Source organism: Salvelinus alpinus, chromosome 11 (genome assembly GCF_045679555.1).
Source record: "Salvelinus alpinus chromosome 11, SLU_Salpinus.1, whole genome shotgun sequence".
In the NCBI taxonomy this organism is placed as follows: Eukaryota; Metazoa; Chordata; class Actinopteri; order Salmoniformes; family Salmonidae; genus Salvelinus; species Salvelinus alpinus.
The window spans coordinates 3,922,817-3,947,801 of NC_092096.1; the positions used below are offsets into that span (position 1 = coordinate 3,922,817).

The 24,985-nt window shown below is 54.1% G+C and overlaps 1 protein-coding gene across 1 annotated transcript; it reads left to right on the forward strand.

The window, feature by feature from the left end:
* The first annotated feature begins 185 nt into the window (after positions 1–185).
* On the forward strand, positions 186–24,697 carry lrp6 (low density lipoprotein receptor-related protein 6). The gene is made up of 10 exons (XM_071331538.1): positions 186–438; positions 3,456–3,646; positions 5,345–5,554; positions 8,383–8,508; positions 11,249–11,485; positions 15,110–15,220; positions 16,742–16,969; positions 17,346–17,482; positions 22,756–22,853; positions 24,394–24,697. Exons 1-10 carry the CDS (start codon positions 230–232, stop codon positions 24,695–24,697), a joined length of 1,851 nt encoding a protein of 616 aa, XP_071187639.1. The 5' UTR covers positions 186–229.
* Positions 24,698–24,985: the final 288 nt, after the last annotated feature.

The window sequence follows — 24,985 nt, forward strand, 5'->3', positions numbered from 1 at the left end:
CTGTTCCTCCTATCAGAGTATGAGTTGACTGACAGCCTGTTCCTCCTATCAGAGTATGAGTTGACTGACAGCCTGTTCCTCCTATCAGAGTTGACTGACGTCCTGTTCCTCCTATCAGAGTATGATTTGACTGACGTCCTGTTCCTCCTATCAGAGTATGAGTTGACTGACGGCCTGTTCCTCCTATCAGAGTATGATTTGACTGACAGCCTGTTCCTCCTATCAGAGTATGACGGTGGTGTGGAGTCCAGTGGGCGGTCCTAACCTGGGCCTCCAGCCGTTTGACCTGAGCATCGACATCTACAGCCGCTTCATCTACTGGACCAGCGAGGTCACTAATGTCATTAACGTGACGAGGACAGACGGCAGCCGGGTGGGAGTGGTGCTCAGAGGAGAACACGACAGACCCAGAACCATCGTGGTCAACCCAGAGAGGGGGTTAGTAGTCAAGGAAACGCTGTGTGTGTCGTCTCCTTTCCTCTGTCGTCTCCTTTCCTCTGTCGTCTATATTCCTCTGTCGTCTATATTCCTCTGTCGTCTCCATTCCTCTGTCGTCTCCTTTCCTCTGTCGTCTCCTTTCCTCTGTCGTCTCCTTTCCTCTGTCGTCTATAATCCTCTGTCGTCTATAATCCTCTGTCGTCTATAATCCTCTCTCGTCTATATTCCTCTGTCGTCTATCCTCTGTCGTCTCCTTTCCTCTGTCGTCTCCTTTCCTCTGTCGTCTCCTTTCCTCTGTCGTCTCCTTTCCTCTGTCGTCTATAATCCTCTGTCGTCTATAATCCTCTGTCGTCTCCATTCCTCTGTCGTCTCCATTCCTCTGTCGTCTCCTTTCCTCTGTCGTCTCCTTTCCTCTGTCGTCTCCTTTCCTCTATCGTCTCCTTTCCTCTGTCGTCTATAATCCTCTGTCGTCTATAATCCTCTGTCGTCTCCTTTCCTCTGTCGTCTCCATTCCTCTGTCGTCTCCATTCCTCTGTCGTCTCCATTCCTCTGTCGTCTCCATTCCTCTGTCGTCTCCTTTCCTCTGTCGTCTATATTCCTCTGTCGTCTATATTCCTCTGTCGTCTCTATTCCTCTGTCAGCACAGTTGTTTTGTTGGGGGGTCACAGACAGACTCCTGACCCAGAGAGGGGGTCCGTGTTGCCTCGTCGTGTTTTATTTGGCCCGTATGACGGGGGCTAAATCCAAATGATTCATCCGGAATAAATCTGAAAAGTATAATAATCGTTGGTAGAAATGAAAGGGAACAGTTTGGAGAATATTGTACAAATGATTAGACCAAAGATGAGGACACAACAGTTCACGAGACACGAGACTGAATCCAAACATCACACTGTTGATTTGATGGGCATTTTACATGTACTGTACCCTTCACCTCGTGTTGATAACGACATCCTGAAAATAGTGAGGTAGGACTCTTCCTGGGGAAAATGTGAGGTAGGACTCTTCCTGGGGAAAATGTGAGGTAGGACTCTTCCTGGGGAAAGTGTGAGGTAGGACTCTTCCTGGGAAAAAATGTGAGGTAGGACTCTTCCTGGGAAAAAATGTGAGGTAGGATTCTTCCTGGGAAAAAATGTGAGGTAGGACTCTTCCTGGGGAAAAATGTGAGGTAGGACTCTTCCTGGGGAAAAATGTGAGGTAGAACTCTTCCTGGGGAAAAATGTGAGGTAGGACTCTTCCTGGGAAAAAATGTGAGGTAGGACTCTTCCTGGGGAAAAATGTGAGGTAGGACTCTTCCTGGGGAAAAATGTGAGGTAGGACTCTTCCTGGGGAAAAATGTGAGGTAGAACTCTTCCTGGGAAACTAAATGTGAGGTAGGACTCTTCCTGGGAAACTAAATGTGAGGTAGGACTCTTCCTGGGAAACTAAATGTGAGGTAGGACTCTTCCTGGGAAACAAAATGTGAGGTAGGACTCTTCCTGGGAAACAAAATGTGAGGTAGGACTCTTCCTGGGAAACAAAATGTGAGGTAGGACTCTTCCTGGGAAACAAAATGTGAGGTAGGACTCTTCCTGGGAAACAAAATGTGAGGTAGGACTCTTCCTGGGAAACAAAATGTGAGGTAGGACTCTTCCTGGGAAACAAAATGTGAGGTAGGACTCTTCCTGGGAAACAAAATGTGAGGTAGGACTCTTCCTGGGAAACAAAATGTGAGGTAGGACTCTTCCTGGGAAACAAAATGTGAGGTAGGACTCTTCCTGGGAAACTAAATGTGAGGTAGGACTCTTCCTGGGAAACTAAATGTGAGGTAGGACTCTTCCTGGGAAACTAAATGTGAGGTAGGACTCTTCCTGGGAAACTAAATGTGAGGTAGGACTCTTCCTGGGAAACTAAATGTGAGGTAGGACTCTTCCTGGGAAACTAAATGTGAGGTAGGACTCTTCCTGGGAAACTAAATGTGAGGTAGGACTCTTCCTGGGAAACTAAATGTGAGGTAGGACTCTTCCTGGGAAACTAAATGTGAGGTAGGACTCTTCCTGGGAAACTAAATGTGAGGTAGGACTCTTCCTGGGAAACTAAATGTGAGGTAGGACTCTTCCTGGGAAACTAAATGTGAGGTAGGACTCTTCCTGGGAAACTAAATGTGAGGTAGGACTCTTCCTGGGAAACTAAATGTGAGGTAGGACTCTTCCTGGGAAACTAAATGTGAGGTAGGACTCTTCCTGGGAAACTAAATGTGAGGTAGGACTCTTCCTGGGAAACTAAATGTGAGGTAGGACTCTTCCTGGGAAACTAAATGTGAGGTAGGACTCTTCCTGGGAAACTAAATGTGAGGTAGGACTCTTCCTGGGAAACTAAATGTGAGGTAGGACTCTTCCTGGGAAACTAAATGTGAGGTAGGACTCTTCCTGGGAAACTAAATGTGAGGTAGGACTCTTCCTGGGAAACTAAATGTGAGGTAGGACTCTTCCTGGGGAACTAAATGTGAGGTAGGACTCTTTCTGGGGAACAAAATGTGAGGTAGGACTCTTTCTGGGGAACAAAATGTGAGGTAGGACTCTTCCTGGGGAACAAAATGTGAGGTAGGACTCTTCCTGGGGAACAAAATGTGAGGTAGGACTCTTCCTGGGGAACAAAATGTGAGGTAGGACTCTTCCTGGGGAAAAATGTGAGGTAGGACTCTTCCTGGGGAAAAATGTGAGGTAGGACTCTTCCTGGGGAAAAATGTGAGGTAGGACTCTTCCTGGGGAAAAATGTGAGGTAGGACTCTTCCTGGGACAAATTTGTGGGTGCAACATAAGACAAATACTCTTATGTACCTCTCCAGATGGACACAGCCGTCGTGTCTGTTAATATTGTCTCTCTCTCTCTCCAGGTACACACAGCCGTCCTGTCTGTTAATATTGTCCCTCTCTCTCTCCAGGTACACACAGCCGTCCTGTCTGTTAATATTGTCTCTCTCTCTCTCCAGGTACACACAGCCGTCCTGTCTGTTAATATTGTCTCTCCCTCTCCAGGTACATGTACTTCACCAACCTGCAGGAGCGCAGTCCTAAGATAGAACGAGCAGCGCTGGACGGGACAGAGAGAGAGGTGTTGTTCTGCAGTGGCTTGGGGAAGCCCGTTGCCCTGGCCGTAGACAACGAGGTCGGCAAGCTGTTCTGGGCCGACTCCGACCTCCGACGCATCGAGAGCAGTGACCTATCAGGTGCCTACCAACCTCGTGTCAGCCAATCACTGATCTGCCAGGCCGGGGTCATAGCCAATCACTGATCTGCCTGGCCGGGGTCATAGCCAATCACTGATCTGCCTGGCCGGGGTCATAGCCAATCACTGATCTGCCAGACCGGGGTCATAGCCAATCACTGATCTGCCAGGCCGGGGTCATATCCAATCACTGATCTGCCTGGCCGGGGTCATAGCCAATCACTGCGCTAGCTCCTTGGGGTCTTAACCAATCACTGATCTGCCTGGGCCGTGTCATAGTTCAATAGGGCTCCAGGAGAGGAGGGGGTGGTGTGGAGTGGGGGGAGGGTGGGGTGCAAAGTGAACACCATCAGCCTGGAGACCCCCTCATTGTGGAGGCCCCCCTCATTGTGGAGGCCCCCCTCATTGTGGAGGCCCCCCTCATTGTGGAGGCCCCCCTCATTGTGGAGGCCCCCCTCATTGTGGAGGCCCCCCTCATTGTGGAGGCCCCCCTCATTGTGGAGGCCCCCCTCATTGTGGAGGCCCCCCTCATTGTGGAGAACCCCCCTCATTGTGGAGAACCCCCCTCATTGTGGAGAACCCCCCTCATTGTGGAGAACCTCCCTCATTGTGGAGAACCCCCCTCATTGTGGAGGCCCCCCTCATTGTGGAGACCCCCCTCATTGTGGAGAGGCCCCCCTCATTGTGGAGAGGCCCCCCTCATTGTGGAGAGGCCCCCCTCATTGTGGAGAGGCCCCCCCCTCATTGTGGAGGCCCCCCCCTCATTGTGGAGGCCCCCCCCTCATTGTGGAGGCCCCCCCCTCATTGTGGAGGCCCCCCCCTCATTGTGGAGGCCCCCTCAGGCTGATTTTAGGAGGAGTCAGATATTGGAGTTAACTACATTACATTAGTCCTTCACATTAGAACCTCCTGTCCTTATCTGGTTGTCTGGAGCAGCTTTCAGAGCCATCCTGATTATCTTGTCTCGTTAAGAAGTTACACACCTTCACTGCTAGACCTTTACGTCTCTTCTCATTCTCAGACTGCAGTTAGACTCTTCTTCTGTCCTCCGTTTAATGTTCTGTTACCTCACCATTCTCTCCTATCTCCTTCTCTCCTCGGTTGTCCTTCCTCTCTCCTCGGTTGTCCTTCCTCTCTCCTCAGTTGTCCTTCCTCTCTCCTCAGTTGTCCTTCCTCTCTCCTCAGTTGTCCTTCCTCTCTCCTCAGTTGTCCTTCCTCTCTCCTCAGTTGTCCTTCCTCTCTCCTCAGTTGTCCTTCCTCTCTCCTCAGTTGTCCTTCCTCTCTCCTCAGTTGTCCTTCCTCTCTCCTCAGTTGTCCTTCCTCTCTCCTCAGTTGTCCTTCCTCTCTCTCCTCAGTTGTCCTTCCTCTCTCTCCTCAGTTGTCCTTCCTCTCTCTCCTCAGTTGTCCTTCCCCTCTCTCCTCAGTTGTCCTTCCCCTCTCTCCTCAGTTGTCCTTCCCCTCTCTCCTCAGTTGTCCTTCCCCTCTCTCCTCAGTTGTCCTTCCTCTCTCTCCTCAGTTGTCCTTCCTCTCTCTCCTCAGTTGTCCTTCCTCTCTCTCCTCAGTTGTCCTTCCTCTCTCTCCTCAGTTGTCCTTCCTCTCTCTCCTCAGTCGTCCTTCCTCTCAGTTGTCCTTCCTCTCCGTTCCTTCACTTCCTGACCCTTTTACCCTCTTCCTTGTTTTGCCTCTCCCCCTCCTCCAGGAGCCAATCGTATAGTGATTGAGGACTCCAACATCCTCCAGCCGGTTGGTCTGACGGTGTTTGGTAACCACCTCTACTGGATCGATCGCCAGCAGCAGATGATCGAACGCATCGACAAGACGACCAGGGAGGGAAGGACCAAGATCCAGGCTCGCATCGCCTCTCTCAGCGACATTCACGCTGTCTACGACCTCGACATGAGAGAGTACAGTAAGTACCCTGACCTCTGACCCCTATCTCAGCGACATTCACGCTGTCTACGACCTCGACATGAGAGAGTACAGTAAGTACCCTGACCTCTGACCCCTATCTCAGCGACATTCACGCTGTCTACGACCTCGACATGAGAGAGTACAGTAAGTACCCTGACCTCTGACCCCTGACCCCTCTACTCAGCAGCTAGACATGAGAGTACAGTAAGTATTCTGACCTCTGACCCCTCTACTCAGCAGCTAGACATGAGAGTACAGTAAGTACCCTGACCCCTGACCCCTCTACTCAGCAGCTAGACATGAGAGTACAGTAAGTACCCTGACCTCTGACCCCTCTACTCAGCAGCTAGACATGAGAGTACAGTAAGTACCCTGACCTCTGACCCCTGACCCCTCTACTCAGCAGCTAGACATGAGAGTACAGTAAGTACCCTGACCTCTAACCCCCTGACCCCTCTACTCAGCAGCTAGACATGAGAGTACAGTAAGTACCCTGACCCCTGACCCCTCTACTCAGCAGCTAGACATGAGAGTACAGTAAGTACCCTGACCCCTGACCCCTCTACTCAGCAGCTAGACATGAGAGTACAGTAAGTACCCTGACCCCTGACCCCTCTACTCAGCAGCTAGACATGAGAGTACAGTAAGTACCCTGACCTCTGACCCCTGACCCCTCTACTCAGCAGCTAGACATGAGTACAGTAAGTCCCCTGACCTCTGACCCCTGACCCCTCTACTCAGCAGCTAGACATGAGAGTACAGTAAGTACCCTTTCTGACCCCTGACCCCTCTACTCAGCAGCTAGACATGAGAGTACAGTAAGTACCCTGACCCCTCTACTCAGCAGCTAGACATGAGAGTACAGTAAGTACCCTGACCTCTGACCCCTGACCCCTCTACTCAGCAGCTAGACATGAGTACAGTAAGTACCCTGACCTCTGACCCCTGACCCCTCTACTCAGCAGCTAGACATGAGAGTACAGTAAGTATTCTGACCCCTGACCCCTCTACTCAGCAGCTAGACATGAGAGTACAGTAAGTACCCTGACCCCTCTACTCAGCAGCTAGACATGAGAGTACAGTAAGTACCCTGACCTCTGACCCCTGACCCCTCTACTCAGCAGCTAGACATGAGAGTACAGTAAGTACCCTGACCTCTGACCCCTGACCCCTCTACTCAGCAGCTAGACATGAGAGTACAGTAAGTACCCTGACCTCTGACCCCTGACCCCTCTACTCAGCAGCTAGACATGAGAGTACAGTAAGTACCCTGACCTCTGACCCCTGACCCCTCTACTCAGCAGCTAGATATGAGTACAGTAAGTATTCAAGTGGTCTGACTGAGGCAGGTGTTAGACCTGCGAGTGGTCTGACTGAGGCAGGTGTTAGACCTGCGAGTGGTCTGACTGAGGCAGGTGTTAGACCTGCGAGTGGTCTGACTGAGGCAGGCGTTAGACCTGCGAGTGGTCTGACTGAGGCAGGTGTTAGACCTGCGAGTGGTCTGACTGAGGCAGGCGTTAGACCTGCGAGTGGTCTGACTGAGGCAGGCGTTAGACCTGCGAGTGGTCTGACTGAGGCAGGTGTTACGTTAGACCTACGAGTGGTCTGACCGAGGCAGGTGTTAGACCTGCGAGTGGTCTGACCGAGGCAGGTGTTAGACCTACGAGTGGTCTGACTGAGGCAGGTGTTAGACCTGCGAGTGGTCTGACTGAGGCAGGTGTTAGACCTGCGAGTGGTCTGACTGAGGCAGGTGTTACGTTAGACCTGCGAGTGGTCTGACTGAGGCAGGTGTTAGACCTGCGAGTGGTCTGACCGAGGCAGGTGTTAGACCTGCGAGTGGTCTGACTGAGGCAGGTGTTAGACCTGCGAGTGGTCTGACTGAGGCAGGCGTTAGACCTGCGAGTGGTCTGACCGAGGCAGGCGTTAGACCTGCGAGTGGTCTGACCGAGGCAGGCGTTAGACCTGCGAGTGGTCTGACTGAGGCAGGTGTTAGACCTGCGAGTGGTCTGACTGAGGCAGGTGTTAGACCTGCGAGTGGTCTGACTGAGGCAGGCGTTAGACCTGCGAGTGGTCTGACTGAGGCAGGCGTTAGACCTGCGAGTGGTCTGACTGAGGCAGGTGTTACGTTAGACCTGCGAGTGGTCTGACTGAGGCAGGCGTTAGACCTGCGAGTGGTCTGACCGAGGCAGGTGTTACGTTAGACCTGCGAGTGGTCTGACCGAGGCAGGTGTTACGTTAGACCTGCGAGTGGTCTGACTGAGGCAGGTGTTAGACCTGCGAGTGGTCTGACCGAGGCAGGCGTTAGACCTGCGAGTGGTCTGACCGAGGCAGGCGTTAGACCTGCGAGTGGTCTGACTGAGGCAGGTGTTAGACCTGCGAGTGGTCTGACCGAGGCAGGCGTTAGACCTGCGAGTGGTCTGACCGAGGCAGGCGTTAGACCTACGAGTGGTCTGACCGAGGCAGGCGTTAGACCTACGAGTGGTCTGACCGAGGCAGGCGTTAGACCTGCGAGTGGTCTGACTGAGGCAGGTGTTAGACCTGCGAGTGGTCTGACCGAGGCAGGCGTTAGACCTGCGAGTGGTCTGACCGAGGCAGGCGTTAGACCTGCGAGTGGTCAACATTAATAACGATGGTTTGGGGAAACGGCTCTGAGATTTAGCGGTGCTCCTAAGGTTCTAACGATGAACTTAGACTTCAGATGGTACTGGGCCCGTTTCCCCAAACCAACGGGCCCAGTACTAGTATAGGGCTGTTGACCCCCCCTGGTCTCAGAGCTCAACTTTCTCCATGTTGTTCCTGCCCTCTGACCTCACTCCTCTCCTTCAGGTAAGCACCCTTGTACCTGGGACAACGGAGGCTGTTCTCACATCTGTATCGTCAAGGGAGACGGAACCACACGCTGCTCCTGTCCTGTTCATCTGGTCCTGCTGCAGAATGAACTCTCCTGTGGAGGTAGATCCCCTGACCTCTGACCCTGCGCTACTGGTCACAGCTTTACACTTGATAGTGAACTATGGAGATGGACTGACATGAAATTACATCCCTACCACAACACTCTCTCCTCCCCTCCCCCAGAACCCCTCACCTGTCTCTCCTCCTCCAGAACAGTTGTAACCTGTCTCTCCTCCTCCAGAACAGTTGTAACCTGTCTCTCCTCCTCCAGAACAGTTGTAACCTGTCTCTCCTCCTCCAGAACAGTTGTAACCTGTCTCTCCTCCTCCAGAACAGTTGTAACCTGTCTCTCCTCCTCCAGAACAGTTGTAACCCGTCTCTCCTCCCCCAGAACAGTTGTAACCTGTCTCTCCTCCTCCAGAACAGTTGTAACCCGTCTCTCCTTCCCCAGAACAGTTGTAACCCGTCTCTCCTCCTCCAGAACAGTTGTAACCTGTCTCTCCTCCTCCAGAACAGTTGTAACCCGTCTCTCCTCCCCCAGAACCCCTCACCTGTCTCTCCTCCTCCAGAACAGTTGTAACCTGTCTCTCCTCCTCCAGAACAGTTGTAACCCGTCTCTCCTCCCCCAGAACAGTTGTAACCTGTCTCTCCTCCTCCAGAACAGTTGTAACCCGTCTCTCCTTCCCCAGAACAGTTGTAACCTGTCTCTCCTTCCCCAGAACAGTTGTAACCTGTCTCTCCTTCCCCAGAACAGTTGTAACCCGTCTCTCCTCCTCCAGAACAGTTGTAACCCGTCTCTCCTCCTCCAGAACAGTTGTAACCCGTCTCTCCTCCCCTCCCCCAGAACCCCTCACCTGTCTCTCCTCCTCCAGAACAGTTGTAACCTGTCTCTCCTCCTCCAGAACAGTTGTAACCCGTCTCTCCTCCCCCAGAACAGTTGTAACCTGTCTCTCCTCCTCCAGAACAGTTGTAACCCGTCTCTCCTCCTCCAGAACAGTTGTAACCCGTCTCTCCTCCCCCAGAACAGTTGTAACCTGTCTCTCCTCCTCCAGAACAGTTGTAACCCGTCTCTCCTCCCCCAGAACAGTTGTAACCTGTCTCTCCTCCTCCAGAACAGTTGTAACCTGTCTCTCCTCCTCCAGAACAGTTGTAACCCGTCTCTCCTCCCCCAGAACCCCTCACCTGTCTCTCCTCCTCCAGAACAGTTGTAACCTGTCTCTCCTCCTCCAGAACCGTTGTAACCCGTCTCTCCTCCCCCAGAACAGTTGTAACCCGTCTCTCCTCCTCCAGAACAGTTGTAACCCGTCTCTCCTCCTCCAGAACAGTTGTAACCCGTCTCTCCTCCCCCAGAACAGTTGTAACCTGTCTCTCCTCCTCCAGAACAGTTGTAACCTGTCTCTCCTCCTCCAGAACAGTTGTAACCCGTCTCTCCTCCCCCAGAACCCCTCACCTGTCTCTCCTCCTCCAGAACAGTTGTAACCTGTCTCTCCTCCTCCAGAACAGTTGTAACCTGTCTCTCCTCCTCCAGAACAGTTGTAACCCGTCTCTCCTCCCCCAGAACCCCTCACCTGTCTCTCCTCCTCCAGAACAGTTGTAACCTGTCTCTCCTCCTCCAGAACAGTTGTAACCCGTCTCTCCTCCCCCAGAACAGTTGTAACCTGTCTCTCCTCCTCCAGAACAGTTGTAACCCGTCTCTCCTCCCCCAGAACAGTTGTAACCTGTCTCTCCTCCTCCAGAACAGTTGTAACCTGTCTCTCCTCCTCCAGAACAGTTGTAACCCGTCTCTCCTCCCCCAGAACAGTTGTAACCTGTCTCTCCTCCTCCAGAACAGTTGTAACCCGTCTCTCCTCCTCCAGAACAGTTGTAACCTGTCTCTCCTTCCCCAGAACAGTTGCAACCTGTCTCTCCTCCTCCAGAACAGTTGTAACCTGTCTCTCCTCCTCCAGAACAGTTGTAACCTGTCTCTCCTCCTCCAGAACAGTTGTAACCTGTCTCTCCTCCTCCAGAACAGTTGTAACCTGTCTCTCCTCCTCCAGAACAGTTGTAACCTGTCTCTCCTCCTCCAGAACAGTTGTAACCTGTCTCTCCTCCTCCAGAACAGTTGTAACCTGTCTCTCCTCCTCCAGAACAGTTGTAACCTGTCTCTCCTCCTCCAGAACAGTTGTAACCCGTCTCTCCTCCTCCAGAACAGTTGTAACCCGTCTCTCCTCCTCCAGAACAGTTGTAACCCGTCTCTCCTCCTCCAGAACAGTTGTAACCTGTCTCTCCTCCCCCAGAACAGTTGTAACCCGTCTCTCCTCCCCCAGAACAGTTGTAACCTGTCTCTCCTCCTCCAGAACAGTTGTAACCTGTCTCTCCTCCTCCAGAACAGTTGTAACCTGTCTCTCCTCCTCCAGAACAGTAGTAACCCGTCTCTCCTCCTCCAGAACAGTTGTAACCTGTCTCTCCTCCCCCAGAACAGTTGTAGCCTGTCTCTCCTCCCCCAGAACAGTTGTAACCTGTCTCTCCTCCCCCAGAACAGTTGTAACCTGTCTCTCCTCCCCCAGAACAGTTGTAACCTGTCTCTCCTCCCCCAGAACAGTTGTAACCTGTCTCTCCTCCTCCAGAACAGTTGTAACCCGTCTCTCCTCCTCCAGAACAGTTGTAACCCGTCTCTCCTCCCCCAGAACAGTTGTAACCTGTCTCTCCTCACCCGTCTCTCCTCCTCCAGAACAGTTGTAACCTGTCTCTCCTCCTCCAGAACAGTAGTAACCTGTCTCTCCTCCTCCAGAACAGTAGTAACCCGTCTCTCTTCCCCCAGAACCCCCCACCTGCTCCCCAGAACAGTTCTCCTGTGTATCCGGGGAGGTGGACTGTATTCCCCACGCGTGGCGGTGTGACGGCTACCCAGAGTGTGACGACAGCAGTGATGAGGGAGACTGTCCCGTCTGTTCAGATTCAGAGTTTCAGTGTGACTCCAGACAGTGTGTTGACCTCGGCCTCCGCTGCAACGGAGAGGTCAACTGTCAGGACCGCTCCGACGAGAACAAATGTGAAGGTAAGACAGGAACACAGAGAGAGAGACATCTCACACACACACACACACACACACACACACACACACACACACACACACACACACACACACACACACACACACACACACACACACACACACAGAGAGACACACACTGTCAGGACCGCTGTGATGAGAACAAGTGTGAAGGTAAGAGTAGCAGTAAGAGGTCCAATGTAGATTTCTACTGAACCTGGTTTAACCCTCTCCAGTCTAATGTAGATTTCTGCTGAACCTGGTTTAACCCTCTCCAGTCTAATGTAGATTTCTACTGAACCTGGTTTAACCCTCTCCAGTCCAATGTAGATTTAACCCTCTCCAGTCTAATGTAGATTTCTACTGAACCTGGTTTAACCCTCTCCAGTCTAATGTAGATTTCTACTGAACCTGGTTTAACCCTCTCCAGTCTAATGTAGGTTTCTACTGAACCTGGTTTAACCCTCTCCAGTCCAATGTAGATTTAACCCTCTCCAGTCTAATGTAGATTTCTACTGAACCTGGTTTAACCCTCTCCAGTCTAATGTAGGTTTCTGCTGAACCTGGTTTAACCCTCTCCAGTCTAATGTAGGTTTCTGCTGAACCTGGATTAACCCTCTCCAGTCTAATGTAGGTTTCTGCTGAACCTGGTTTAACCCTCTCCAGTCTAATCTAGATTCAACCCTCTCCTCTCCAGTCTAATGTAGATTTAACCCTCTCCTCTCCAGTCTAATGTAGATTTAACCCTCTCCTCTCCAGTCTAATGTAGATTTCTCCTGAACCTGGTTTAACCCTCTCCAGTCTAATGTAGATTTAACCCTCTCCTCTCCAGTCTAATGTAGATTTCTCCTGAACCTGGTTTAACCCTCTCCAGTCTAATGTAGATTTCTGCTGAACCTGGTTTAACCCTCTCCAGTCTAATGTAGATTTCTCCTGAACCTGGTTTAACCCTCTCCAGTCTAATGTAGATTTCTACTGAACCTGGTTTAACCCTCTCCAGTCTAATGTAGATTTCTACTGAACCTGGTTTAACCCTCTCCAGTCTAATGTAGATTTCTACTGAACCTGGTTTAACCCTCTCCAGTCCAATGTAGATTTAACCCTCTCCAGTCTAATGTAGATTTCTACTGAACCTGGTTTAACCCTCTCCAGTCTAATGTAGGTTTCTGCTGAACCTGGTTTAACCCTCTCCAGTCTAATGTAGGTTTCTGCTGAACCTGGTTTAACCCTCTCCAGTCTAATCTAGATTTAACCCTCTCCTCTCCAGTCTAATGTAGATTTAACCCTCTCCTCTCCAGTCTAATGTAGATTTAACCCTCTCCTCTCCAGTCTAATGTAGATTTCTCCTGAACCTGGTTTAACCCTCTCCAGTCTAATGTAGATTTAACCCTCTCCTCTCCAGTCTAATGTAGATTTCTCCTGAACCTGGTTTAACCCTCTCCAGTCTAATGTAGATTTCTCCTGAACCTGGTTTAACCCTCTCCAGTCTAATGTAGATTTCTCCTGAACCTGGTTTAACCCTCTCCAGTCTAATGTAGATTTCTCCTGAACCTGATTTAACCCTCTCCAGTCTAATGTAGATTTCTACTGAACCTGGTTTAACCCTCTCCAGTCTAATGTAGATTTCTACTGAACCTGGTTTAACCCTCTCCAGTCCAATGTAGATTTAACCCTCTCCAGTCTAATGTAGATTTCTACTGAACCTGGTTTAACCCTCTCCAGTCTAATGTAGATTTCTCCTGAACCTGGTTTAACCCTCTCCAGTCTAATGTAGGTTTCTGCTGAACCTGGTTTAACCCTCTCCAGTCTAATGTAGGTTTCTGCTGAACCTGGTTTAACCCTCTCCAGTCTAATCTAGATTTAACCCTCTCCTCTCCAGTCTAATGTAGATTTAACCCTCTCCTCTCCAGTCTAATGTAGATTTCTCCTGAACCTGGTTTAACCCTCTCCAGTCTAATGTAGATTTAACCCTCTCCTCTCCAGTCTAATGTAGATTTCTCCTGAACCTGGTTTAACCCTCTCCAGTCTAATGTAGATTTCTACTGAACCTGGTTTAACCCTCTCCAGTCTAATGTAGGTTTCTGCTGAACCTGGTTTAACCCTCTCCAGTCTAATGTAGGTTTCTGCTGAACCTGGTTTAACCCTTTCCAGTCTAATCTAGATTTAACCCTCTCCTCTCCAGTCTAATGTAGATTTCTACTGAACCTGGTTTAACCCCCTCCAGTCTAATGTAGATTTCTCCTGAACCTGGTTTAACCCTCTCCAGTCTAATGTAGATTACTGTTGAACCTGGTTTAACCCTCTCCAGTCTAATTTAGATTTAACCCTCTCCAGTCTAATGTAGATTTCTACTGAACCTGGTTTAACCCTCTCCAGTCTAATGTAGATTTCTACTGAACCTGGTTTAACCCTCTCCAGTCTAATGTAGATTTCTACTGAACCTGGTTTAACCCTCTCCAGTCTAATGTAGATGTCTCCTGAACCTGGTTTAACCCTCTCCAGTCTAATGTAGATTTAACCCTCTCCTCTCTAGTCTAATGTAGATTTAACCCTCTCCAGTCTAATGTAGATTTCTACTGAACCTGGTTTAACCCTCTCCAGTCTAATGTAGATGTCTCCTAAACCTGGTTTAACCCTCTCCAGTCTAATGTAGATTACTGTTGAACCTGGTTTAACCCTCTCCAGTCTAATTTAGATTTAACCCTCTCCAGTCTAATGTAGATTTCTACTGAACCTGGTTTAACCCTCTCCAGTCTAATGTAGGTTTCTGCTGAACCTGGTTTAACCCTCTCCAGTCTAATCTAGATTTAACCCTCTCCTCTCCAGTCTAATGTAGATTTAACCCTCTCCTCTCCAGTCTAATGTAGATTTAACCCTCTCCAGTCTAATGTAGATTTCTACTGAACCTGGTTCAACCCTCTCCAGTCTAATGTAGATTTAACCCTCTCCTCTCCAGTCTAATGTAGATTTAACCCTCTCCTCTCCAGTCTAATTTAGATTTAACCCTCTCCAGTCTAATGTAGGTTTCTGCTGAACCTGGTTTAACCCTCTCCAGTCTAATGTAGATTTCTCCTGAACCTGGTTTAACCCTCTCCAGTCTAATGTAGATTTCTACTGAACCTGGTTTAACCCTCTCCTCTCCAGTCTAATGTAGATTTAACCCTCTCCAGTCTAATGTAGATTTCTGTTGAACCTGGTTTAACCCTCTCCAGTCTAATGTAGATTTCTGCTGAATCTGGTTTAACCCTCTCCAGTCTAATGTAGATTTCTACTGAACCTGGTTTAACCCTCTCCAGTCTAATGTAGATTTCTACTGAACCTGGTTTAACCCTCTCCAGTCTAATGTAGATTTCTGCTGAACCTGGTTTAACCCTCTCCAGTCCAATGTAGATTTCTACTGAACCTGGTTTAACCCTCTCCAGTCTAATGTAGAATTAACCCTCTCCAGTCTAATGTAGAATTAACCCTCTCCAGTCTAATGTAGGTTTAAACCTCTCCAGTCTAATGTAGATTTCTGCTGAACCTGGTTTAACCTGGTTTAATTTCTTGTTAACGTGGTTTAACCTGGTTGAACCTGGTTTAAACCTGGTTTAACTTCTTGTTAACGTGGTTTAACCCTCTCCCCTCCAGTGCGTTGCTCCCCGGACCACTTCAGCTGCTCTAGCGGTCAGTGTGTTGGGAAACATCAGAAATGTGATCACTCTACAGACTGCTCTGACAACTCGGACGAGATGGGCTGCTGTAAGTCTATATAGATCATAGATCTGATCCTAGGACAGTTTCTCTCATGAGGAAGAGGTGGTTTTTATGTGTCTAAATGACAGATCTGATCCTAGGCCAGTTTCTCTCATGAGGAAGAGGTGGTTTTTCTATAGTGTGTCTAAATGACAGATCTGATCCTAGGACAGTTTCTCTCATGAGGAAGAGGTGGTTTTTATGTGTCTAAATGACAGATCTGATCCTAGGCCAGTTTCTCTCATGAGGAAGAGGTGGTTTTTCTATAGTGTGTCTAAATGACAGATCTGATCCTAGGACAGTTTCTCTCATGAGGAAGATGTGGTTTTTCTATAGTGTGTCTAAATGATGGGGTGAATAATGTGTTCCAACTAACTGCCTTAAAATGTAGTATTTTACCTGCTGGATCTCAACTAAACATGGAATAATGTCATTCTAGTAAGCTTCTCCTCTGCCCCCCCCCCCTCCTCCCCTGCTGCCCCCCTCCTCCTCTGCCCCCTCCCTCCTCCCCTGCCCCCCCCCCCCCCCTCCTCCTCTGCCCCCCCCTCCTCCTCTGCCCCCTCCCTCCTCCCCTGCCCCCTCCCTCCTCCCCTGCCCCCCCCCACTCCTCTGTCCCCCCTTCTCCTCCACCCCCCTCCTCCTCCGCCCCCCCTTCTCCTCCACCCCCCTCCTCCTCTGCCCCCTCCCTCCTCCCCTGCCCCCCCCACTCCTCTGCCCCCCTTCTCCTCCACCCCCCTCCTCCTCTGCCCCCTCCCTCCTCCCCTGCCCTCCCTCCTCCTCTGCCCCCTCCCTCCTCCCCTGCCCTCCCTCCTCCCCTGCCCTCCCTCCTCCTCTGCCCCCTCCCTCCTCCCCTGCCCCCTCCCTCCTCCCCTGCCCCCCCTCCTCCTCTGCCCCCTCCCTCCTCCCCTGCCCCCCCTTCCTCCTCTGCCCCCTCCCTCCTCCCCTGCCCCCCCTTCTCCTCTGCCCCCCCTTCTCCTCTGCCCCCTCCCTCCTCCTCTGCCCCCTCCCTCCTCCTCTGCCCCCTCCCTCCTCCCCTGCCCCCCCTCCTCCCCTGCCCCCCCTCCTCCTCTGCCCCCTCCCTCCTCCTCTGCCCCCTCCCTCCTCCTCTGCCCCCCCTTCTCCTCTGCCCCCTCCCTCCTCCTCTGCCCCCTCCCTCCTCCTCTGCCCCCTCCCTCCTCCCCTGCCCCCCCTCCTCCTCTGCCCCCTCCCTCCTCCCCTGCCCCCTCCTCCCCTGCCCCCTCCTCCTCTGCCCCCTCCCTCCTCCCCTGCCCCCCCTCCTCCTCTGCCCCCTCCCTCCTCTGCCCCCTCCCTCCTCCCCTGCCCCCCCTCCTCCTCTGCCCCCTCCCTCCTCCCCTGCCCCCCCTCCTCCTCTGCCCCCTCCCTCCTCCCCTGCCCCCCCTTCTCCTCCACCCCCCTCCTCCCCTGCCCCCCCTTCTCCTCCACCCCCCTCCTCCCCTGCCCCCCCTCCTCCTCTGCCCCCCCTTCTCCTCCACCCCCCTCCTCCTCTGCCCCCCACACCCCCCCCAGACCCGACAGAAGAGCCGTCCTCCCAGCCCACCAACACCATCGGCTCCATTGTGGGCGTTGTCATGGCGCTGTTTGTGGTGGGTGCCATCTACCTGGTGTGCCAGCGCGTCCTCTGTCCCCAGATGAAGGACGACAGGGAGACGGTAACCAATGACCTGGTGGTCCACGGGCCCTCTGTTTCTCTGGGTTATGTACCTCACCCTGCCTCTCTGTCCGGGTCTCTGCCAGGTAGGACCACACACCACACACACCACACACCACACACACACACACACCCCACACACAACACAGACGCACGCACGCCCGCCACACACACACACACACACACAGACGCACGCCCGCCACAGACAGATGGATCAGCTCCTAGAGAGATATTACCATCTGTAGCTACAATCTGCATGTGACCAATACAATTTGACACCCCAGTCCTGTTTACTGTTAGTGTTATATGATAAATACTTGATTGTCTTTGTGTTGTTGACTTCCTGCTACTTTGTGTTGTTGACTTCCTGCTACTTTGTGTTGTTGACTTCCTGCTACTTTGTGTTGTTGACTTCCTGCTACTTTGTGTTGTTGACTTCCTGCTACTTTGTGTTGTCTTCAGGTATGTCCAGGGGGAAGTCTGTGATTGGTTCGTTGAGCATCATGGGCGGGTCCAGCGGCCCCCCTTACGACCGCGCCCACGTGACCGGAGCCTCCTCCTCAAGCTCCTCCTCCACCAAGGGCACTTACTTCCCCCCGGTACGACACACACACAGACACACACACAGACACACACACAGACACACACACAGACACACACACAGACACACACACAGACACACACACACACACACACACACACACCTCTTACAGACACACACACACACACACACACACACACACACACACACACACACACACACACACACACACCTCTTACAGAGACACACACACACACACACACACACCTCTTACAGACACACACAGACACACACACACACACACACACACACACACACACCTCTTACAGACACACACCTTACAGCGGTCTAAGTTACTGCATCTCAGTGCTTGAGGCGTCACTACAGACCCTGGTTTGAATCCAGGCTGTTTCACAACCGGCCGTGATTGGGAGTCCCATAGAGCGGGGCACAATTGGCCCAGCGTCGTCCGGGTTTGTTCATCATTGTAAATAATAATTTGTTCTTAACTGACTTGCCTGGTTAAATGAAGGTTAAATAAAGGTTAAATTAAACAATACAGACACACACTTTAAACGAGTGTTAATTTCGTCAACAAAAGACTAGTGACTCAAATTTTCGTCAAACTTGTATTTTTCTGTGGCCATTGACAAGACTTTAACTGACTGAGTAGACCGGGAAACGATGGACTGACTAAATGCATATCGCCAGGCGACTCTCCTGCTTCCCCGTAGCTAACCAGTCCCCACCGGTATTCTAGTTAGCTTCCCCGTAGCTAACCAGTCCCCACTGGTATTCTAGTTAGCTTCCCCGTACCTAACCAGTCCCCACCGTTATTCTAGTTAGCTTCCCCGTAGCTAACCAGTCCCCACCGGTATTCTAGTTAGCTTCCCCGTAGCTAACCGGTCCCCACCGGTATTCTAGTTAGCTTCCCCGTAGCTAACCAGTCCTCACCAGTATTCTAGTTAGCTTCCCCGTAGCTAACCAGTCCCCACCAGTATTCTAGTTAGCTTCCCCGTAGCTAACCGGTCCCCACCAGTATTCTAGTTAGCTTCCCCGTAGCTAACCGGTCCCCACCAGTATTCTAGTTAGCTTCCCTTCACCTGGTTAACAAACAGAAGCTGCTTTACCAAATGAGGAACTATAGCAGCATTGGTAGCCCTGCGCGTGGACTCGGTACTGGTAGCCCTGCGCGTGGACTCTGTACTGGTAGCCCTGCGCGTGGACTCGGTGCTGGTAGCCCTGCGCGTGGACTCGGTGCTGGTAGCCCTGCGCGTGGACTCGGTACTGGTAGCCCTGCGCGTGGACTCGGTGCCGGTAGCCCTGCGCGTGGACTCGGTGCCGGTGGCCCTGCGCGTGGACTCGGTGCCGGTGGCCCTGCGCGTGGACTCGGTGCCGGTGGCCCTGCGCGTGGACTCGGTGCCGGTGGCCCTGCGCGTGGACTCGGTGCCGGTGGCCCTGCGCGTGGACTCGGTGCCGGTGGCCCTGCGCGTGGACTCGGTGCCGGTGGCCCTGCGCGTGGACTCGGTGCCGGTGGCCCTGCGCGTGGACTCGGTGCCGGTGGCCCTGCGCGTGGACTCGGTGCCGGTGGCCCTGCGCGTGGACTCGGTGCCGGTGGCCCTGCGCGTGGACTCGGTGCCGGTGGCCCTGCGCGTGGACTCGGTGCCGGTGGCCCTGCGCGTGGACTCGGTGCCGGTGGCCCTGCGCGTGGACTCGGTACCGGTGGCCCTGCGCGTGGACTCTGTACCGGTAGCCCTGCGCGTGGACTCGGTGCCGGTGGCCCTGCGCGTGGACTCGGTGCCGGTGGCCCTGCGCGTGGACTCGGTGCCGGTGGCCCTGCGCGTGGACTCGGTGCCGGTGGCCCTGCGCGTGGACTCGGTGCCGGTGGCCCTGCGCGTGGACTCGGTGCCGGTGGCCCTGCGCGTGGACTCGGTGCCGGTGGCCCTGCGCGTGGACTCGGTGCCGGTGGCCCTGCGCGTGGACTCGGTGCCGGTAGCCCTGCGCGTGGACTCGGTGCCGGTAGCCCTGCGCGTGGACTCGGTACCGGTAACCCTGCGCGTGGACTCGGTGCCGGTAGCCCTGCGCGTGGACTACGTACTGGTAGCCCTGTGCGTGGACTCGGTACCGGTAGCCCTGCGCGTGGACTCGGTGCCGGTAGCCCTGCGCGTGGACTCGGTACCGGTAGCCCTGCGCGTGGACTCGGTACCGGTAGCCCTGCGCGTGGACTCGGTGCCGGTAGCCCTGCGCGTGGACTCGGTGCCGGTAGCCCTGCGCGTGGACTCGGTGCCGGTAGCCCTGCGCGTGGACTCGGTGCCGGTAGCCCTGCGCGTGGACTCGGTGCCGGTAGCCCTGCGCGTGGACTCGGTGCCGGTAGCCCTGCGCGTGGACTCGGTACCGGTAGCCCTGCGCGTGGACTCGGTGCCGGTAGCCCTGCGCGTGGACTCGGTACCGGTAACCCTGCGCGTGGACTCGGTGCCGGTAGCCCTGCGCGTGGACTACGTACTGGTAGCCCTGCGCGTGGACTCGGTACTGGTAGCCCTGCGCGTGGACTCGGTGCTGGTAGCCCTGCGCGTGGACTCGGTACTGGTAGCCCTGCGCGTGGACTCGGTACTGGTAGCCCTGCGCGTGGACTCTGTACTGGTAGCCCTGCGCGTGGACTCGGTGCTGGTAGCCCTGCGCGTGGACTCGGTGCTGGTAGCCCTGCGCGTGGACTCGGTGCTGGTAGCCCTGCGCGTGGACTCGGTACTGGTAGCCCTGCGCGTGGACTCGGTACTGGTAGCCCTGCGCGTGGACTCGGTACTGGTAGCCCTGGGCGTGGACTCTGTACTGGTAGCCCTGCGCGTGGACTCGGTGCTGGTAGCCCTGCGCGTGGACTCGGTACTGGTAGCCCTGCGCGTGGACTCGGTGCTGGTAGCCCTGCGCGTGGACTCGGTGCTGGTAGCCCTGCGCGTGGACTCGGTGCTGGTAGCCCTGCGCGTGGACTCGGTGCTGGTAGCCCTGCGCGTGGACTCGGTACTGGTAGCCCTGCGCGTGGACTCGGTGCTGGTAGCCCTGCGCGTGGACTCGGTGCTGGTAGCCCTGCGCGTGGACTCGGTACTGGTAGCCCTGCGCGTGGACTCGGTGCTGGTAGCCCTGCGCGTGGACTCGGTGCTGGTAGCCCTGCGCGTGGACTCGGTGCTGGTAGCCCTGCGCGTGGACTCGGTGCTGGTAGCCCTGCGCGTGGACTCGGTGCTGGTAGGCTTGCGCGTGGACTCGGTGCTGGTAGCCCTGCGCGTGGACTCGGTGCTGGTAGCTCTGCGCGTGGACTCTGTACTGGTAGCCCTGCGCGTGGACTCGGTGCTGGTAGCCCTGCGCGTGGACTCGGTGCTGGTAGCCCTGCGCGTGGACTCTGTACTGGTAGCCCTGCGCGTGGACTCGGTGCTGGTAGCCCTGCGCGTGGACTCGGTGCTGGTAGCCCTGCGCGTGGACTCGGTACCGGTGGCCCTGCGCGTGGACTCGGTGCCGGTGGCCCTGCGCGTGGACTCGGTGCCGGTGGCCCTGCGCGTGGACTCGGTGCCGGTAGCCCTGCGCGTGGACTCGGTGCCGGTAGCCCTGCGCGTGGACTCGGTGCCGGTAGCCCTGCGCGTGGACTCGGTGCCGGTAGCCCTGCGCGTGGACTCGGTGCCGGTAGCCCTGCGCGTGGACTCGGTGCCGGTAGCCCTGCGCGTGGACTCGGTGCCGGTAGCCCTGCGCGTGGACTCGGTGCCGGTAGCCCTGCGCGTGGACTCGGTGCCGGTAACCCTGCGCGTGGACTCGGTGCCGGTAGCCCTGCGCGTGGACTACGTACTGGTAGCCCTGCGCGTGGACTCGGTACCGGTAGCCCTGCGCGTGGACTCGGTGCCGGTAGCCCTGCGCGTGGACTCGGTACCGGTAGCCCTGCGCGTGGACTCGGTACCGGTAGCCCTGCGCGTGGACTCGGTGCCGGTAGCCCTGCGCGTGGACTCGGTGCCGGTAGCCCTGCGCGTGGACTCGGTGCCGGTAGCCCTGCGCGTGGACTCGGTGCCGGTAGCCCTGCGCGTGGACTCGGTGCCGGTAGCCCTGCGCGTGGACTCGGTACCGGTAGCCCTGCGCGTGGACTCGGTGCCGGTAGCCCTGCGCGTGGACTCGGTGCCGGTAACCCTGCGCGTGGACTCGGTGCTGGTAGCCCTGCGCGTGGACTACGTACTGGTAGCCCTGCGCGTGGACTCGGTACTGGTAGCCCTGCGCGTGGACTCGGTGCTGGTAGCCCTGCGCGTGGACTCGGTACTGGTAGCCCTGCGCGTGGACTCGGTACTGGTAGCCCTGCGCGTGGACTCGGTGCTGGTAGCCCTGCGCGTGGACTCGGTGCTGGTAGCCCTGCGCGTGGACTCGGTACTGGTAGCCCTGCGCGTGGACTCGGTACTGGTAGCCCTGCGCGTGGACTCGGTACTGGTAGCCCTGCGCGTGGACTCTGTACTGGTAGCCCTGCGCGTGGACTCGGTGCTGGTAGCCCTGCGCGTGGACTCGGTGCTGGTAGCCCTGCGCGTGGACTCGGTACTGGTAGCCCTGCGCGTGGACGTGGACTCGGTGCTGGTAGCCCTGCGCGTGGACTCGGTGCTGGTAGCCCTGCGCGTGGACTCGGTGCTGGTAGCCCTGCGCGTGGACTCGGTACTGGTAGCCCTGCGCGTGGACTCGGTGCTGGTAGCCCTGCGCGTGGACTCGGTACTGGTAGCCCTGCGCGTGGACTCGGTGCTGGTAGCCCTGCGCGTGGACTCGGTGCTGGTAGCCCTGCGCGTGGACTCGGTGCTGGTAGCCCTGCGCGTGGACTCGGTGCTGGTAGCCCTGCGCGTGGACTCGGTGCTGGTAGCCCTGCGCGTGGACTCGGTGCTGGTAGCCCTGCGCGTGGACTCGGTGCTGGTAGCTCTGCGCGTGGACTCTGTACTGGTAGCCCTGCGCGTGGACTCGGTGCTGGTAGCCCTGCGCGTGGACTCGGTGCTGGTAGCCCTGCGCGTGGACTCGGTATTACTATTTCCTTTATTTATTTAGTTACATTTTAACTCTGCATTGTGGGAAATAGTTCTTAAGTCAACATCTCACTGTAAAGTTTACACCTGTTGTATTTGACTAATAACGATTAGATTTTTCACTTTTCTCTCCTCTGCTCCATCCATCCCTCTCCTCTGTCCTCTTCTCTTCTCTCTCTCTCTCTCTCTGTCTCCTCTCCTCTCCTCCATCCATCCATCCCTCTCTGTCTCCTCTCCTCCATCCATCCCTCTCTGTCTCCTCTCCTCCATCCATCCATCTCTGTCTCCTTTCCTCTTCTCTCCTCTGTAGATCCTGAACCCTCCTCCATCTCCTGCGACTGTCCGGTCTCAGTATACCATGGAGTTTGGCTACTCCTCCAACAGCCCGTCAACACACCGTTCATACAGGTACCATACTGCTCCTCAACACACCGTTCATACAGGTACCATACTGCTCCTCAACACACCGTTCATACAGGTACCATACTGCTCCTCAACACACCGTTCATACAGGTACCATACTGCTCCTCAACACACCGTTCATACAGGTACCATACTGCTCCTCAACACACCGTTCATACAGGTACCATACTGCTCCTCAACACACAGTTCATACAGGTACCATACTGCTCCTCAACACACCGTTCATACAGGTAACCCTGTACACAATGTTACACACAACCCTTATCCAGACAGACAGGAAAGACATAAAGCTCTACAATATAGTGAGAGATCCAGGATGACTAGTCAACATTAAAAGCTACTGGTCTGATCAGTTTCTGTTGGCTTCTGGTTCTGACTGGTTCTGACTGGTTCTCTTCAAACAGTCAATCATGTAAATGTACAACAGGTTGGTAACTTGTCTGAAGACCCACCTCTTCTTCTGTCAGGGTTATTAATGTATCTGTTCTCCTTCCTGTCCCCAGTTACCGTCCCTACACCTACAGCCACTTCTCCTGTCAGGGTTATTAATGTATCTGTTCTCCTTCCTATCCCCAGTTACCGTCCCTACACCTACAGCCACTTCTCCTGTCAGGGTTATTAATGTATCTGTTCTCCTTCCTGTCCCCAGTTACCGTCCCTACACCTACAGCCACTTCTCCTGTCAGGGTTATTAATGTATCTGTTCTCCTTCCTGTCCCCAGTTACCGTCCCTACACCTACAGCCACTTCTCCTGTCAGGGTTATTAATGTATCTGTTCTCCTTCCTGTCCCCAGTTACCGTCCCTACACCTACAGCCACTTCTCCTGTCAGGGTTATTAATGTATCTGTTCTCCTTCCTGTCCCCAGTTACCGTCCCTACACCTACAGCCACTTCTCCTGTCAGGGTTATTAATGTATCTGTTCTCCTTCCTGTCCCCAGTTACCGTCCCTACACCTACAGCCACTTCTCCTGTCAGGGTTATTAATGTATCTGTTCTCCTTCCTATCCCCAGTTACCGTCCCTACACCTACAGCCACTTCTCCTGTCAGGGTTATTAATGTATCTGTTCTCCTTCCTGTCCCCAGTTACCGTCCCTACACCTACAGCCACTTCTCCTGTCAGGGTTATTAATGTATCTGTTCTCCTTCCTGTCCCCAGTTACCGTCCCTACACCTACAGCCACTTCTCCTGTCAGGGTTATTAATGTATCTGTTCTCCTTCCTGTCCCCAGTTACCGTCCCTACACCTACAGCCACTTCTCCTGTCAGGGTTATTAATGTATCTGTTCTCCTTCCTGTCCCCAGTTACCGTCCCTACACCTACAGCCACTTCTCCTGTCAGGGTTATTAATGTATCTGTTCTCCTTCCTGTCCCCAGTTACCGTCCCTACACCTACAGCCACTTCTCCTGTCAGGGTTATTAATGTATCTGTTCTCCTTCCTGTCCCCAGTTACCGTCCCTACACCTACAGCCACTTCTCCTGTCAGGGTCATTAATGTATCTGTTCTCCTTCCTGTCCCCAGTTACCGTCCCTACACCTACAGCCACTTCGCCCCTCCCACAACCCCTTGCTCCACGGACGTCTGCGACAGCGACTACACCCCGGGACGCCGCGCCCCGCCCACCTCTAACTCCGGCGTCGCCAAAGGTTACACCAGCGACCTGAACTACGACTCGGAGCCCTTTCCCCCGCCCCCAACTCCCCGCAGCCAATACCTGTCAACGGAGGAGAACTGTGAGAGCTGCCCCCCCTCCCCCTATACGGAGCGCTCCTACTCTCACCACCTCTACCCCCCGCCCCCCTCACCCTGCACAGACTCCTCCTGAAACCCCTCGCCGTGTACAGAACAATTGTTGATATTGTGTTTCTAAAAGAGGGGGGAGGAGAGACGGAGGAGGGGAGGAAGGAGGCTGTTGACGAGGGATGTACAGAACATTTGAAAAGAGAAACACAGGAAGCTCGTTCGGGGTGGAAGAGCGAACTCCGGGAACATTTTGTACATTTTAAAAAATAGAAAAAAAAGCATATTTATATATTTTCTATACAGCGTTTACCGGATACGCCATAGAGGTTTGTATTCAAACATTTGTACATTTTTTTTTATTTTTAAGAAA

Coding starts and splice junctions, on each gene's coding strand:
- lrp6 (XM_071331538.1), top strand. CDS start 230: ATGACGGTGGTGTGGAGTCCAGTGGGCGGTCCTAACCTGGGCCTCCAG. Junction 15,221..16,741: donor CTCGGACGAGATGGGCTGCT/GTAAGTCTATAT, acceptor CACCCCCCCCAG/ACCCGACAGAAGAGCCGTCC. Junction 16,970..17,345: donor TCTGTCCGGGTCTCTGCCAG/GTAGGACCACAC, acceptor TGTTGTCTTCAG/GTATGTCCAGGGGGAAGTCT.